Source organism: Bos taurus, chromosome 3 (assembly GCF_002263795.3).
Source record: "Bos taurus isolate L1 Dominette 01449 registration number 42190680 breed Hereford chromosome 3, ARS-UCD2.0, whole genome shotgun sequence".
Lineage (NCBI taxonomy): Eukaryota > Metazoa > Chordata > Mammalia > Artiodactyla > Bovidae > Bos > Bos taurus.
Genome location: NC_037330.1, coordinates 99,208,263 through 99,223,150, shown reverse-complemented (window position 1 = coordinate 99,223,150; position 14,888 = coordinate 99,208,263). Strand labels below are relative to the sequence as shown.

The 14,888-nt window shown below is 49.2% G+C and overlaps 1 protein-coding gene across 3 annotated transcripts; it reads right to left on the bottom strand.

The window, feature by feature from the left end:
- Positions 1 to 524: 524 nt before the first annotated feature.
- On the bottom strand, positions 525 to 14,574 carry CYP4A11 (cytochrome P450, family 4, subfamily A, polypeptide 11). 3 transcript variants are annotated; one of them, NM_001077908.1, is given in 13 exon segments: positions 525 to 998; positions 1,356 to 1,528; positions 4,355 to 4,431; positions 4,576 to 4,640; positions 6,762 to 6,895; positions 6,993 to 7,183; positions 7,267 to 7,373; positions 7,816 to 7,970; positions 8,320 to 8,444; positions 9,691 to 9,818; positions 10,251 to 10,295; positions 11,599 to 11,740; positions 14,341 to 14,574. In NM_001077908.1, coding segments are annotated over 13 exon segments (1,545 nt in total). In that variant the 5' UTR covers positions 14,536 to 14,574; the 3' UTR covers positions 525 to 990.
- Positions 14,575 to 14,888: the final 314 nt, after the last annotated feature.

The following is a 14,888-nucleotide window of genomic DNA, read 5'->3' as shown; positions in this document are numbered from 1 at the left end:
CACACACGCCCCCACCCCTTGTGGCATCTGAGGAGCCTGCAGGTCCTGTCCATGAGGAAGGGCTGCCAGGGGGCTGGTGACATGGCCAGTCTGGGCTCTTCTCAAATCTCTTCTGGGGTGAAGGAGACCCTTGTGCCTGACCAAGTCTGTAAGTCTCCCCTGCTCAGCACAGGGTGGGCACTGGCTGGGCCCCTCTACAGATGTGGTGAGAAAGCTACCACAGAAGAAGAGGCAGGCTCCTTCTTTGACAGGTGTTGGAGTGAGCGTCTTCCCTCTGAGCCTTAGGCGACAAGGCCTTTCTCCTGACTCAGCTGTCATTGGGAGCCTCAGGCGCCAGGCAGGATGTGGGGCTTGATTGACTCCAGAGTGTGAAGCTGCAGAGGGGCTGGACATGCTCTCCCTGCTAGGGTCTTGGCCCCATAGAGCAGGTGCTGTCTCCCCTCCTCCTCCCCACTGTTATTCCCTCCCCTTCTCTCTCTTCTGCTTCATCCAACTCCTTTCAGACAAGACGCACACATTCCATATGAATTTGCACACTTTATCCAGGGATGGGGAAAGAGGAAACCATGTGAGTGAAACGGGGGTAGACCCATCTCACACAGGAGAGAGCAGTGGCCCAGGGTGAAGGAATCACACAGGATTTAACAGGTCCAGTGATGGCTCCCCAGGTGTTCTTATCCTAGTTCCCAGAAACCCAGAATAAGCCTGTTTGATCTGAGTTGCCCAGGTAAGCACAAAGTCTTGATGAAAGAGAAGGTTATATGAAGACAGAAGCAGAGGGACATTTGAAGATGCTGCTGGATTTGAATGTGGAGGAGGGCCCAGGAGCCAAGGAATGCAAGGATTGCAGCTCTAGATACAAAAATGGCAAAAAGCAGGATCCTGTACCAGGTCCCTGGATGAGGGCCGAGTCAACATCTTGGTTGTGTCCAGGGAAACCCTTTTCAGACTTCTCACTCCAGAGCCATCAGAGGATAACTTTGTGTTGTTCTAAGTCCCTAAGGCAGAGACAATTCATTTTACCATCAAAACAGAAGTAAATACAGGGACAGACAGGCAGGCAGAAAGGGAGAAACACAGGTGAGAACAGACAGACTCGAGGGTGTTGGGTGATGAGGATTCCGGTGGACAGTGAGAGATACAGGGGGTCAGAGACAGATGGAGAGACAAGCAGATAGGGAGCCTGGAGAAAGGTGAGAGAAGGGCAGCAAGTCAGCTGAGCAGGAGGCAGGAGATGAGGCAAGCTGGCAGGTGGGCAGATCAAAGCTGGAAGTGGGCAAAGGGGCAAGGACAGGGAGAGTGACAGCAAGACAGGATGGCGGGCAGGGGCCCTCAGGGCTTGTCCTTGTCCCCACCTGGATCAGAGAGCTTCCTGAGCTGCAAGTAGATCCCATTTTTGGATCTCAGCACAATGACTGGCATGGGCACAGGGACCCTGGAGGAATCCGGTGACAGCTCAAAGCGAAGCAAGGTCAGGGCCACGGCCACCTTCAACTCATTCATGGCAAACTGCTTCCCGATGCAGTTCCTACGTTCGGAGATAAAAAGGAAGTAAGCAGAGGCTTCTAACCCCTGCTGAGCACAGGGAATCAGGGCTCTCCTAGAGGTGGCCCAGCCCTAATCCCTTCCTTACTCAACACACTGAACTTGCCAGCAAAGCTCTCCCCCTGACAGATGACAAAGCCCACCTCTCTAAGGACTAGCTCCTAACTCATACTCCTGCTCTCAGCAGGAAAACCTGGGGAGCATCAGTGCTCTAAACCACAGAGTCAAGTCAAGTGGATCAAGACTGTGAACTAGTACTTTATTCACTCGTCCACTGGCAATTCCCGGTTTCAGGTCAGCCCAGGGCACTGTAGGGGCAGGGCAGACAGCCTCTCAGAACCTTACCACCTACGGTGGACAGACAGGCTGCCCAGTCCCCAGAGATGACAAGACAGGGCTGTGCAAGGAATCAGAATGGCAACAGGGAGGCTTCCTGGAGAGGACAAGGGTTAATGACCCTGAACCTACTGGACCCATTCCTTTCCAGTTAATGGTCTTGCTTCCTGTCCCCCTCAGTCCCTCAGTCAATCTACCTTTGGAATGTTCCATTCTAATTCAGAAATGACCCTCCTTACCATCACTTGGTCTCCTCATCAGGCCTTTTCAGCCTCCATTCCTCCCCTTCCTCTAAACCCACAGTAGCTCCAGGCCTGCTGTGTTTTGCACCACAGGGAGCACACGTCTCAGTGCCTCAGTGGCATCACAGCCCTCTCTGGATTCTTCCTCACTCACCTGGGGCCTGTCCCTCTTGTCTTCCCAACTCAGTGAAGGTTAAGGTCCCCTCCCCTCCCCTCATCCTCATGCTCAAGGCTCCATCCAGTGACCACCACCCTCACCCCCTCTGCTGGCTGCACCTCTTCCCACTCTGGACCCTCAAGGCACCGTGGGTGTAACTCAAGGACACAGCACATCCAGTGCCCAGCATAACGCCGGATCCTGGATCCTCCACAGTCTGCTCAAGGAATGAATGAGTGAAAGAGTGGATGTGTGAATGATGTCTGTCTTGAGGAGACATGTTGTTGACAGTGAGCCCTGGGGGAGGACAGCGTTATCATCCCCGTGTTCCCATCTCCTAGCACAGGTCTTGGCACACGAAGACACGCATAATACATACTTTCATATTTAAACAATAGTAATTGAATTGAAAACAACTCAAGTGGAATGAGAATATAAGAAATATTCAGTTTGAAGTAGGAATCAAGCTGCTGAGTCCCTCCTGCCCTCTAGTAGCAACTGAATGACCTGCAGCCATGTCTACAAGGAAGGACTGGACCCTGGTGTAAACCAAATCCTAGAATCAATTCAGGAAGACAGTTTACTTCAACACTCTTCTGTTAAGGTTGATTCACCAACTGAAAGTTTCCTAGATCTGTACAGTCAGAAAAAACTTGTTTCTACTAAGTTACAAGTCACTGTAGTTACTATTTCAGGGGAGGTTCTGTGCCCTTTAAGATCTTCACAGCAATCATTAGGAGTGTATCAGTCAGGCTAACAGCTATTTCAAGGGTGCTTTATGTTTTACATGCAATAGATTTTTCAAATGCACATGTCAAACACAAAATACTCTCCCCCATGTAGGGAAAGAGCAAATTAGCCAAGATGGCATTGTCAGGCGCTCTCTCCCTGCGGTCTCTCACTGTCGCCTCAAGGTTTGTAACTAATGATTATGGAACAGCTAGACCAGGTATAGCACTGCGTATGTGTGTCACATGGTACTCGCTTGGACTCTGGCTACTTTTGTTATATAAGCTCCACCTGCAAAAGCTCTGAGGGAGGTGTGTGGTATGCCTTTATGAGTTTGACTATGAAAGCCCTGGTTACTGCTGCATTGGGGCCATGTTGGAGCAACATTATGGTTATATTATATGAGGTTATGTTCTAGCTATGTTATGGTTTTTATGGCTGCTGCTACAGTGGCTGCGTCAGGCAGGACAGAGCTGTGTTATGGCGGCCATAACACAGCCAGGAGAGAATAAATGTGTCTGCAGTTCCTATGGCTCCTCCAGTCCTCCTCCAGCCTCTTAGCTGACGCTTTGCATCTATCCTGGGTTCAGCAAACAGTGTGCACAGTATGAACAGTGAGAAACTGGCATCACGAGCAGGATCAGCAATAGACTTCCCAAAGCAGGCTTGATTGTCCTCCACTTTAAAGTTTTTCTTACTAACATTACTCCGTATAATCTGGGACCACGCGGTCTAAACTCTGCTTTTTAATAAATAATTTTGGCAACAGAAAATATATGTCACAGTTATATTAATACACAGTCAAATCTATGTCGGATATACTGCAGGAATTGAGAACACACTCATGACTGTGAAACTTTCTTCAAACTACAACTGTAACTGATCACATACATGACTTGAAGCCTCAGGACATGGAATTCCCAATCCAGACAAGCACGATGAATACAGTGACAAGTGAATTAAGCAGAAAGACAGTGGGCTGACTAGGAAGGCGGGAACAGAGAAAATCGTCTTTTAAGGTGACTGAAATTGTGCTAACCAAACATGTGTAGTTTAAATTTCATGAAGACCTGTAATGCTCAAATGTCATACTCCTAAAGTGAGGAAAACCCTGATACTTTGGATTGGCCACTGACATGGAAATGAGGTCAATCCTTGTGGACAGTAGGAGGTCAGTGTCAGAGTGGAGGGCCCTGAAGACCTTCTTGTACATGGAGACCCACGCCTTCTTCTCAGCACATCAACAGACAAGGACAGAACTGCATGCTCCTCATATGAAGGTAGACAGTCACACACATCGGGTAGCAACCAGTGACACTTGCCTCCCCCAGTACAGAGGCCTCACCTGGATCCTCCTGAGAAGGGCAGGAAGGCATGGCTGTGTCGAGTAGAACCTGGCGCAAACCGAGTTGGGTCAAACACCTGTAGAGAGAGCATCAGGGCCAGGACATTTAGGGTCAAACCCCTCACATGAATGCACTGGGGGATAAGAATCCCAGAGAGGGAGCAGGGGAAGGGTTTGGTGTCGAGAGAGCATCCCATCTCCTCCTCCCACGTCCATCGTACCTCTGGGTTCGGCCACACCTTCGGGTTGTGATGAAGCCCATAAATGGAGAGGGAGACTAAGATTCCTGTGGGGCAGAGGAGAGAGAGAAGCCTGATGGTCCCATAGTGCAGGGGATGAGCGGCTTCACAAAAGTCCTGGGAGCCATCATGGGAGCACCCCCGGTCACTCTGAAAGAAATGATGCTCTTGCAAGACAGGTGGGCGGGGCATGACAAAGCACACGATCACAGATTAGGGGTAGGTGACCACAGCCCAGGATTGAGAATTAAAGGAATTGCAAGGTTACACTTAGGAGCAGCTCAGGTGACAACTCACATTTATCAAGTGCCATCATGAAGCTGGGATTGAATCCTCACACAAGCACTCCTGTCCCCACAAGCCCATGAAGCACCTGAGCCTCAGAGAGGTTAAGGGTTGGGTCTACGATCCCACAGTTAGGAGGGAACAGGGCTGGGATTCAGACCCACTGGGTGCTGAGTCAGTGGGTAGCCTCCAGCCATGGCAGGGCTCAGACCTCATCATCACCTGCTCTCTGCCACCCAGCAGAGGGCACCTCAGAGACTAGAGCCTCTGACCCATGACAGTGGAGTCTTTTGAGCTCCCTCCCTTATTTACACCCCATATGGAAGCACCATGCCTCCCTCTGCTTCTGCCGTCATGATTCAAGAATCAGAATTTTAGTTCTGATCGCACAGAAGGGCCAACATTTATTTGTTGAGCTTTGTTGCATTCAAGTTTTGTGTCAAACATTTTTTCTTTCAGTAGAGGTTAATTACTTTTCAACAGTGTGTTAGTTTCTGCCATACTACAGTGCAAATAAGGCACAGTTATGTATCTATATATATGGAGAAGGAAATGGTAACTCACTTCAGTATTCTTGCCTGAGAAATGTCATGGACAGTGGAGCCTGGTGGGCTACGCTCTATCGGGTTGCAAAAGATCCAGACATGATTTAGCAACTAAACAACAGCTATATCCCCTCCATCTTGCACCTCTCTCCCCCTTCCCATTCCACCCCTCTAGGTCATTTCAGAGAATTAGGCTGGGCTTCCTTTTATAGGACTTCCCTGGTGGCTCAGACGGTAAAGCTTCTGCCCGCAATGCAGGAGACCCGGGTTTGATCCCTGGGTTGGGAAGATCCCCTGGAGAAGGAAATGGCAACCCACTCCAGTAGTTTTGCCTGGAAAATCCCATGGACGGAGAAACATGGTAGGCTACAGTCCATGGGGTTGCAAAGAGTCGGACACAATGAGCCACTTCGCTTTCCTTTCCTTTCCTTTTTTCCTTTTATATGACTTCCCTGGTGGCTCAGACGGTAAAGCGTCTGTCTACAATGTGGGAGACCTGGGTTTGATCCCTGGGTCGGGAAGTTCCCTGGATAAGGAAATGGTAACCCACTCAAGTACTCTTGCCTAGAAAATCCCATGGACGGAGGAGCCTGGTGTCCATGGGGTCGCAAAGAGTTGGACATGACTGAGGACTTCACTATTTCTTTCTTACTTTCCTTTTATATAGCAGCTTTCCACTAGATACATACTAGTATTTAACACATGATAGTCTATCTATGTCGATGTTACTTTCTCAAATCATCCTACCCTCTCCTTCCCCTCCTGCATCCACAAGTCCATTCCCTATGTCTGCATCTACATTCTTGCTCTGCAAATACATTCATCAGCATTATTTTCCTAGATTCTATATATACATGTGTGCGTTATTATGCAATATTTGTTTTTCTCTTTCTGAGTGCTTCCCTCTGTATAACAGGCTGTAGATTCTTCCACCTCACTGCAACTGACTCATATTTGTTCCACTTTATACTGAGTAATATTCCATTGTGTATACGGACCACAGCTTCATATCCATTCATCTATCAGTGGACACCTTGGTTGCTTCCACGACCTGGCTATTGTAAACGATGCTGCAATGAACACTGTGGCACATGTGCTTTTTGGATTCTGGTTTTCCCAAGGTATATTCCTAGGAGTAGGATTGTTGAGTATATGGTAGTATTAATCCTAGGATTTATGGAAAAGCATTTTTTAAAACTCATTCAAACTACAGAATAAATATTATCTTCAGGCAGACAAGAGCCAGAGCATCCTGGAACTGGAAACGCACAGGTGGATTACTGGTCTAGCATGTGGTCCTACAGAGTGCTTAGCTGAGTGGTGAGGTGAAGTTCATACCTGCAGGTAAGGAGCGTCCATCAGGGAAGGTGATGGGCTTGCTCAGCTCTCTGCTGATGACTGGTACTGGTGGATAAAGTCTCATGGCCTCCTTGATGCACATGGTCGTGTAGGGCATCTGGTCCAGATGGTCCCTGAAAGGAAGCCCATCTGAGGGCAGGCAGGACTGGACAAACACGGATTCTCTCTAGTTCAGGTAGGACAGGGCTCTTCCATCTCCAGGATGCTCACCAGGTGATGGAAGCGCCATCGGCGAGGAGGCTCTGGATCTCTTCCCGACACCTCTGCTGATGTTCTGGGTGGGAGGCTAGAGCATAGAGGATCCAGGAGATGCCACTGGCTGTGGTGTCGTGACCCTCAAACATGAACGTGTCCACCTCAGCACGGAGGTCCTCGTCAGACAAGCTGCTCCCATTCTCCATCTGTGGAGGCAGGACCAGAGTGCAGGTCTGCCCTTCCTGTGTGCTTCCGCCCAAAGGCTCAGGCCTCTCCTGCCCACACTCACTCTGGCAAAGAGGAGGATGTCCAGGAAGTCCAAGTGCCTCCTGCTCCTCACCTTCTCCAGCTCTCCCTCCTTCTGCAGACGAACCTTCCTCTCCTTGATCACTGCATCTGTCCCAGATGATTTCCAGCCAGAACTGAGCACTCTGGGCAGTTCAGATTCTGCACCCACCATAACCCCATTTGCCCCTCAGGCCAAGTTTGGTGCCAGGTGGATGAGGGTGAGGGTGAGTGTGGGACTGGGTGAGCATGTCAGGAATTAGAGTTCCAACACATTCTACTCTAGACGGGAATCCCAACACTAGCACAGCCCTTGGGCCTCTGGCTGAATGCTGCTTGGATAGGGTCTCACTCAGTCATCACCAACATGGGGACTCCTGTAACTCCCTGTTCAACACCTGACTCCCTGACCTCTGGGTTCCCAGTCCCTGCAGCAGGTGGGTCTGTGCCAGCTCCTGAAGAGGAAGCAGAAGTCTGGGATCTGCCTAAGGGGTCAAGGCCAGGCCATGTGAGCCTGATGAAGGTGGGGGAGCAGCCCAGGAAGGAGGGGAACCTGTGTGTTGATGGGCGAGCTGGCAGGCCCGGTGGTTCCAGTGGCCTTCAGGGGTCAGCCTGTAGATGAGGTCGTTCTGGTGGAAAGCATTCCGCAGTCGGGAAATAATCAGATGACTGACGTCCTTGATGGCCTGGATGTAGGACTGGGAGTTCCTGAAGGGAGAGGACGCAGAAGAGGCTGGAGGTGAGGGAGGCACTGACCTGGAGAGGGTCAGATTCCTCAGGTAACACCGAGGCATTGTGATTTCTGCCTCATTTCCCTGGAGCCCTCCCCCTGGAGTCCTTTACAGGTGTCCTGAGAGGCCAGGCTTCTCCCTGAGCAGGAGTCAGGGACCTCTGACTGAGTCAAGGGTGGTCTGGGTGGAATTTGACCGTGGTGCATGTCTCTCTGTAGAATGTTACTTCTTGTGTTGATAAACATCCACACTGCCCTTACTGCCTCTCAGGTAAGTCCTTCCCATTCGGGAAAACAGGACCCTGCCCTTGAAGAGCTGTCACTGACCTGTCCGTCTGGACGCTGCCCTGTTGGCTGAAGGCACACTTCATGATGGTGTCCAGGGTCATCAAGGAGACATGTCCAAAGATCTCCAGATGTGAGTCCTGGCTGACGAGCTCCTCCCACTTGTCCTGTGGAGGGAGGAGGCACTGGCCCTGCTCTGCTCCCCTAGAAGACCTGTGCTGCCAGGTCCAGGCTTTCTCTCTGTCTCTACATCTTCAGATGAGATTTCCCCTTTTCTAAGTAGACATGTTTTAGCAACTTAGGCCTGTAACACCCATGTGTAATGTGATGCCTATTTTTTCTGAATCTTTCTTATATATGCAGTTATATTCTCCTCTAATATCCTAAGTAATTCTGAATATGTGGAATAATTTATGAAAATAACCACCTTTGGCAGAGCAGAAAGCATAGTTTCTCAGGGGACAAAGCAAGAACCTTTGTGTCCTGATGTCAGATCTGGACAGGTGATATCCAGTACTGCTGGTGCTGGTGCTGCTGAGTCGCTTCAGTCGTGTCCAACTCTGTGCGACCCCATAGATAGCAGCCCACCAGGCTCCCCTGTCCCCAGGTTTCTCCAGGCAAGAACACTGGAGTGGGTTGCCATTTCCTTCTCCAATGCATGAAAGTGAAAGTGAAAGTGATAGCGAAGTCGCTCAGTCTCAGTCGTGTCCGACTCTTAGTGACCCCACGGACCGCAGCCTACCAGGCTCCTCCATCCATGGGATCTTCCAGGCAAGAGTACTGGAGTGGGTTGTCATTGCTTTCTCTGATATCCAACACTAGGAAGCAAATATTTCAAGGCAAGGAAAAGCTAAAATGGCTCTAATGGGGCATGAGCTACTCAATTGCTTTCGTTCATCTAATGTTAGCTAAGAACAGGTGGTACCTGGTCTGGATCAGAGGTGATGTTTGTGAAGACCCAGCTCTGTGAATGTATACCTGGCCTCATTTCCTCCCATGAGTGGCTCAGTGATGTGCAGAAGCCATGGAACCCAGGCCAGAGCCCACCTGTGTGACATCCTGGGATTTCCACTCTGCCTCCACAGCTGCCATTGCCCAGGCCAGACAGGGCCAATTTGAGCTGACCTCCTTGATCTACTCCCCTGTGTTCAAACATGGAGATGGGAGAAGAGTGGACCCTGAATACACCGTGGCCCTATTTCTCTTGGTGAGGAGAAAAGTATGGATCCAGGTTGGTGCCTAGATGTTCCTCTGTCCCACCTAGCTTTAATGAGTGCTGTCTCCTACTAAGTCATGAGTGCATCATTCTGGGTGGCTCTATTCAGTAGGTGTCTGAGGGACGTAAGTGTCTGATAGTGGACTTTGTCAGCTGTCCTGGATTCTAGTGCGTATGGTGACAAGCGATGGACTCACCAGCATCACTCGGACAGAGTCGGCCATGATTCCCACGTAGGGCTTCAGGATGTCATAGTGGAAGGCTGGGGTCAGCATCCGCCGGTGCTGGAACCACGTCTGCCCCTCCAACAGCAGCAAACCTGTCCCTGGACCACAGATGGGTGTGTATGGGAATCGGAGAGACTAGGGCCCTCTTGGGAGGAACCAGGGGTGTCAGGAGAAGTTTCCTCATGGGCAAGGGTCAGGAAGGCCAGTACACTTCAGGGATGTGAATTTCCAGTATGTCTGTCCATAGCATGTGATTATGACAGCAATGAGGTCAAAAAAGTGTAAGAGGGCAGGTGATAAAAGAACTTATCAAAAAGTCAGGGAACATTAGAAAAGACTGAGAAGTGATGAAGAAGCAGCTAGGCTTCAGGAGGGCTACAGCGCCATTACAAAGACTGATGGTATTTTAGAAAAATGAGGTTTGATTCAGAGATGAGGGTGCCTGACACCTGTTCTCCATTTACACAAAACGACCACTCTTGGTTAACCTAACGGGTGGGTGGCTTGCAGTTTTATTTAAATGTACTTACCAATCCAGGGCTTTACGAATCTGTGGATAATTTGAGCCTTTGGGTCTGAAAAGTAAGGAGGGAAGATGGATGGGACCAAACACGGAGACAGCCTCTAGAGCAGCTGAGGTCTAGACCTTGGCTCCCTTCCCTTCCTGGTGCCTGCCAAATGGCACTCACTCTGAAGCCACCACCCACTTGCCTCCCATCCCTGATTCTCTCTGTCCTGATAGTCACTGTGGTCCCAGGAAAGTAGACTCAGTGTTGCAGAGCAGAACACCCACAGGACTAAGATGGTGAATTGCCCTGAAACATAAACTCTGTTCAGTGCCATAGAATGAGACAGAATCTGTGATTTTTCTATAGTCAGTGGTGGTCTGGCCATCTCAAGACCCAGCAATCCCACTGCTGGGCATACACACCAAGGAAACCAGACTTGAAAGAGACACGTGTACCCCAATGTTTATCGCAGCACTGTTTATAATAGCCAGGACATGGAAGCAACCTAGCTGTCCATCAGCAGATGAATGGATAAGAAAGCTGTGGTACATATACACAATGGAGTATTACTCAGCCATTAAAAAGAATACATTTGAATCAGTTCTAATGAGGTGGATGAAACTGGAGCCTATTATACAGAGTGAAGTAAGCCAGAAAGAAAAACACCAATACAGTATACTAACGCATATATATGGAATTTAGAAAGATGGGAATGATAACCCTGTATGCGAGACAGCAAAAGAGACACAGATGTATAGAACAGTCTTTTAGACCCTGTGGGAGAGGGAGAGGGTGGGATGATTTGGGAGAATGGCATTGAAACATGTATAATATCATATACGAAACGAATTGCCAGTCCAGGTTCGATGCAGGATACAGGATGCTTGGGGCTGGTGCACTGGGATGACCCAGAGGGATGGTATGGGAGGGAGGTGGGAGGGGGTTCAGGATGGGGAGCATGTGTACACCCGTGGCAGATTCATGTTGATTTATGGAAAACCAATACAATATTATAAAGTAATTAACCTCCAATTAAAATAAATAAATTTAATAAAAAAAAAAAAGACCCAGGACAGGCAACAGTGAAAGGTGCCCAACCTAAGACAGTGTGGACAAGGAATTGGCTCCAGTCTGGGATCATTTCAGTTTGTTTGTAAAAAGAAAAAAAGACGTAAAAGAGAAACCAGCCCCACCAGGAGTAAGGCATTTAATAATAGTAAATAATGTTGTCCTATCTGGTTTTGATTGGGAGGGTGTTTGGAGGAATTCAGGCCTTGGCATCTGATGTGCCTGTGTCTTCTGGAATTTCACACCCAGGGGCATGTACTCAAATGGAAGATTGTCTCCGGCTGAGGGTTTCCCCTCTCACCTGATCTCCCCAGGACCATCTTCATGTAGTCAGGGTCGTAGACCAATAACAAGGCCCTCGTGCCCCACATCCAGCGAACACAGGCCCTTGGGTATTTCTCTACCCTTTTCAGTAGGTGTGGCAGCTCGCCCTCCTCTTGGAACTGTCACCAAGGGAAAGACAAATCAGTGACTTCTTTCTTTTAGTTCCAGAGCAGGAGTGGAGGTGGAGGCCTGCGAGGGTACCAGGTGGTCACTCTGCAGCCATCAGCAGAACTAAGAGTTTAGAACGATTTCTTCTGACCTGGAATCTCATCCAACCTTGCAGGCTGTCCACCATTCTCCTAAGATCGGATTCTGTCCCATGTCAAGTAGAGTTATGGGCCAACACTACAAACTGCCTACAGAATCTTAGGTAACTCCATGGCTTGTGAAACATTTGGAAATAATTTGCACACAGTCAGAAAACTACTTGAGCAATTTATGATAATTTGTATCACTTGGTAGGCTTCCCTGGCACCTCAGGTATTATGAATTTATCTACAAAGTGGGAGACCTGGGTCAATGCCTGTGTTGGGAAGATTCCCTGGAGAAAGTAAGCAAGTTTTCATATTATTTGGTTTATTTATAGAAGAGATAAATATTTTAAGAATTTAATTTATACATTAGTTTCATTTGCCATCCTGATCATATATATGTTTGATGTTATCCCAGCATACATTTAATGTATATGGGTATGAAAGAATGTTTGGAATGTGTTTGGCTAAGTGAAAAAAATTAAATATTACATTGTGTGTGATATAATTTTCCATCTTGAGTGTGTGCACAGTTGTAGGTCAGATTTGGCATGTACACATATGAGAATGGTATTGAAATAAGATTTTGATATGTGGAGTTTTGATCTCATTTTCGTTGACTAATTGTCAGAAACTTTTGTGCACTTCCCGTCTTGTGGTGGAGTCTTTGTACACCCCTGAGTGTGGACCACAGAGGCCTTTCCTTTCTGAATTTGCCCTCTCTCTTCTTGCCCTGACAGGCTGGCGATTCCACAGGACCCATTGCTCTGCCCCCAGGATGCTGCTGCCAGCGCTTCCTGCACTGGGTCCACCTGCTCATCTTCCGTGTCTTTGCTCAAGTTCTTCCCTCTACCTGGTGGCCTGTTATCTTTACCACAGAGCAACTGCCTCTCCTCTACTTTGGAGACTCAGTTTGTTTTGTTACCTCTGGATTTCTGGTCAACAGTTGATCCCAGGCAAGTTCCAAATAGTCACATCATCTTTATTTCAATGGCTTCTGTGTAACTCAGATCAAACCCTCTACACTTTGGTATCTGACCTCTACCAGCATCTTTCTACCATCAAGACTCACCAGCTCTGAGGCAAATTGGCTACTCTGGGTCACATTCCTTCACTGAGCTTGTGTTTACTGAGCAGCAACTCTGTGCCAGACACAGATTGAAGGCACTAAATTAGGCAGCGGCTCGAGATGCTTGTCTGTTTGTGGCCTGAAGGCTCGTGAAATAGACTGAGAGAGCAAGTGGCCATAAGTGGAGGGCGTCATGAACATGTGATGGACAGAAGACAAAGCCTATGAGGAAGCTTTGGGGAAGGGGGCCTAACTCAGACCTGGATGTTAGGAAGTCTTCCTGCACTTGCTTTTTCTTTGGCTCCTAATTTACCAAGATGCTTTCAGGATAGAAACATGAACCAGAGGCAAGGTTTCCCAGAAGAAGCTCATCGCTATGATCTGCAGAGAGAAATAGCTGCATCTAGTTAGCACTGACTTGAGGGAAGGACATCCAAGGGAAAAAGAGTATCCTCTCCACTCCTGGGAGATTCAGGATGAAAATGACTTGGGCATGGGACTTGTGAGACACTCATTGGAGGGATGAGATCATTCCGGGGAGAGGGCACATGGGAGCTGAGTCCCAGAGGCTGGAATGCACAGGCAGCGGGGAAGGACCTTGAATGACCTGGGGTGCAGGAGATTAGGAAGGAGAGGGGAGAGAGGTACTGGGCCAGCCTGCATGGGGCTTGGGCTGCTTCTAGTTCTTGTCTTTGGCTCCACTCTGCTCTAATCGTGCTGCTGAGAAAGAGAGACCTCAGCTCTCTGCAACCTGTGATTATCTCCTCAAACTTGTTTAAGCCACAGACCCTTGGTGACCCATTTCCATGTGGTCCCTGACTTTGCTCTGAGCTCCCCCACCCCCAGGCTTTGGTGCCGGTGCTGGGTGGGCTGGTGCTGCCCCTCCCAGCCTGCAAGCTGCTCCTTTCCCTCCTGCCTGTCCCTCCACACAATGGACTGACACCGCTCTGTGCAGGCTCTGTTTTGGGCGCTGAGGGTGAGGAGGATTACAGGCTCAGTTCCCAGAGCTCATAGTTCAGAAAGACGACACCAAACAGGCAGTTCTCCTCACTTGGCCCCATCATGGGAACTTCGCTCCTGTGTGTGGCCTCTGGTGTGGGTTTCTGGCACTGACCTTACCGGACTAGAAAATCCCTTAGTCTGAATGAACCAAGCCGCTCTGTCTCCACACCTGACATAACCCAACCCCGCAGGTAAGCCTCTTTTCCTGTGACTTGACACCTTCTTAGATTCCTGTCTGTTGTCTCCACACACAGTGAACCCACGGGGCTGATCCATCAGACTGGACATCTGTGCTCTCAGGAAAACACAGGGCCAGGTATGAACTTGCTGAGTGTGACCATGCTCTAGATCTCCGGCCCTCCCGACCCTCCCACTCCCCCATCCAGCTCCATCCTACCTCCCGCTTGTGTCCATAGAACCAGTGGGAAGGAGGAGATGGGAAGTGATGAAGGGCTTTGAGCAGCCACTGTCTGCGCAGGTAGAGCTGTGCCGCCTTGATCAGAAGCAGAACCAGGCCGAGCAGGGAGACCACCTGCAGGAGCCCGGAGACACCACCCAGGGCTCTGGAGGGGCTCAGTGCAGAGACACTCATGGTGCAGTGGCTTCTGGATTGTTGACTGTCCCTGACTGTGGCTGACCTCCCCTGAGCACCCAGCCTGATCTGGGAGGATGTTCCCGCCCACCTGGGGGAGGGGGAGGGTGAAGGCAGAGCTCAGACCTGGGCCTCCAGATTTGCTGTTCTTTTTTTCTGTTTTTCTTAAACCAATCTCTCTTTTGTTACAAAATGTAAGTATTATAAAGAGAAGATAATGTTTGTAACCTGATCTGGGAGTTTGAGTTTTTCTAGGATACTGGAAACTATCATATGCTTACATTTTTGAAACCTTTAGACAGTTTGAAATAAAACAGAAAAGTAAATATTTTTAAAAGCTTCCTGATGACTGA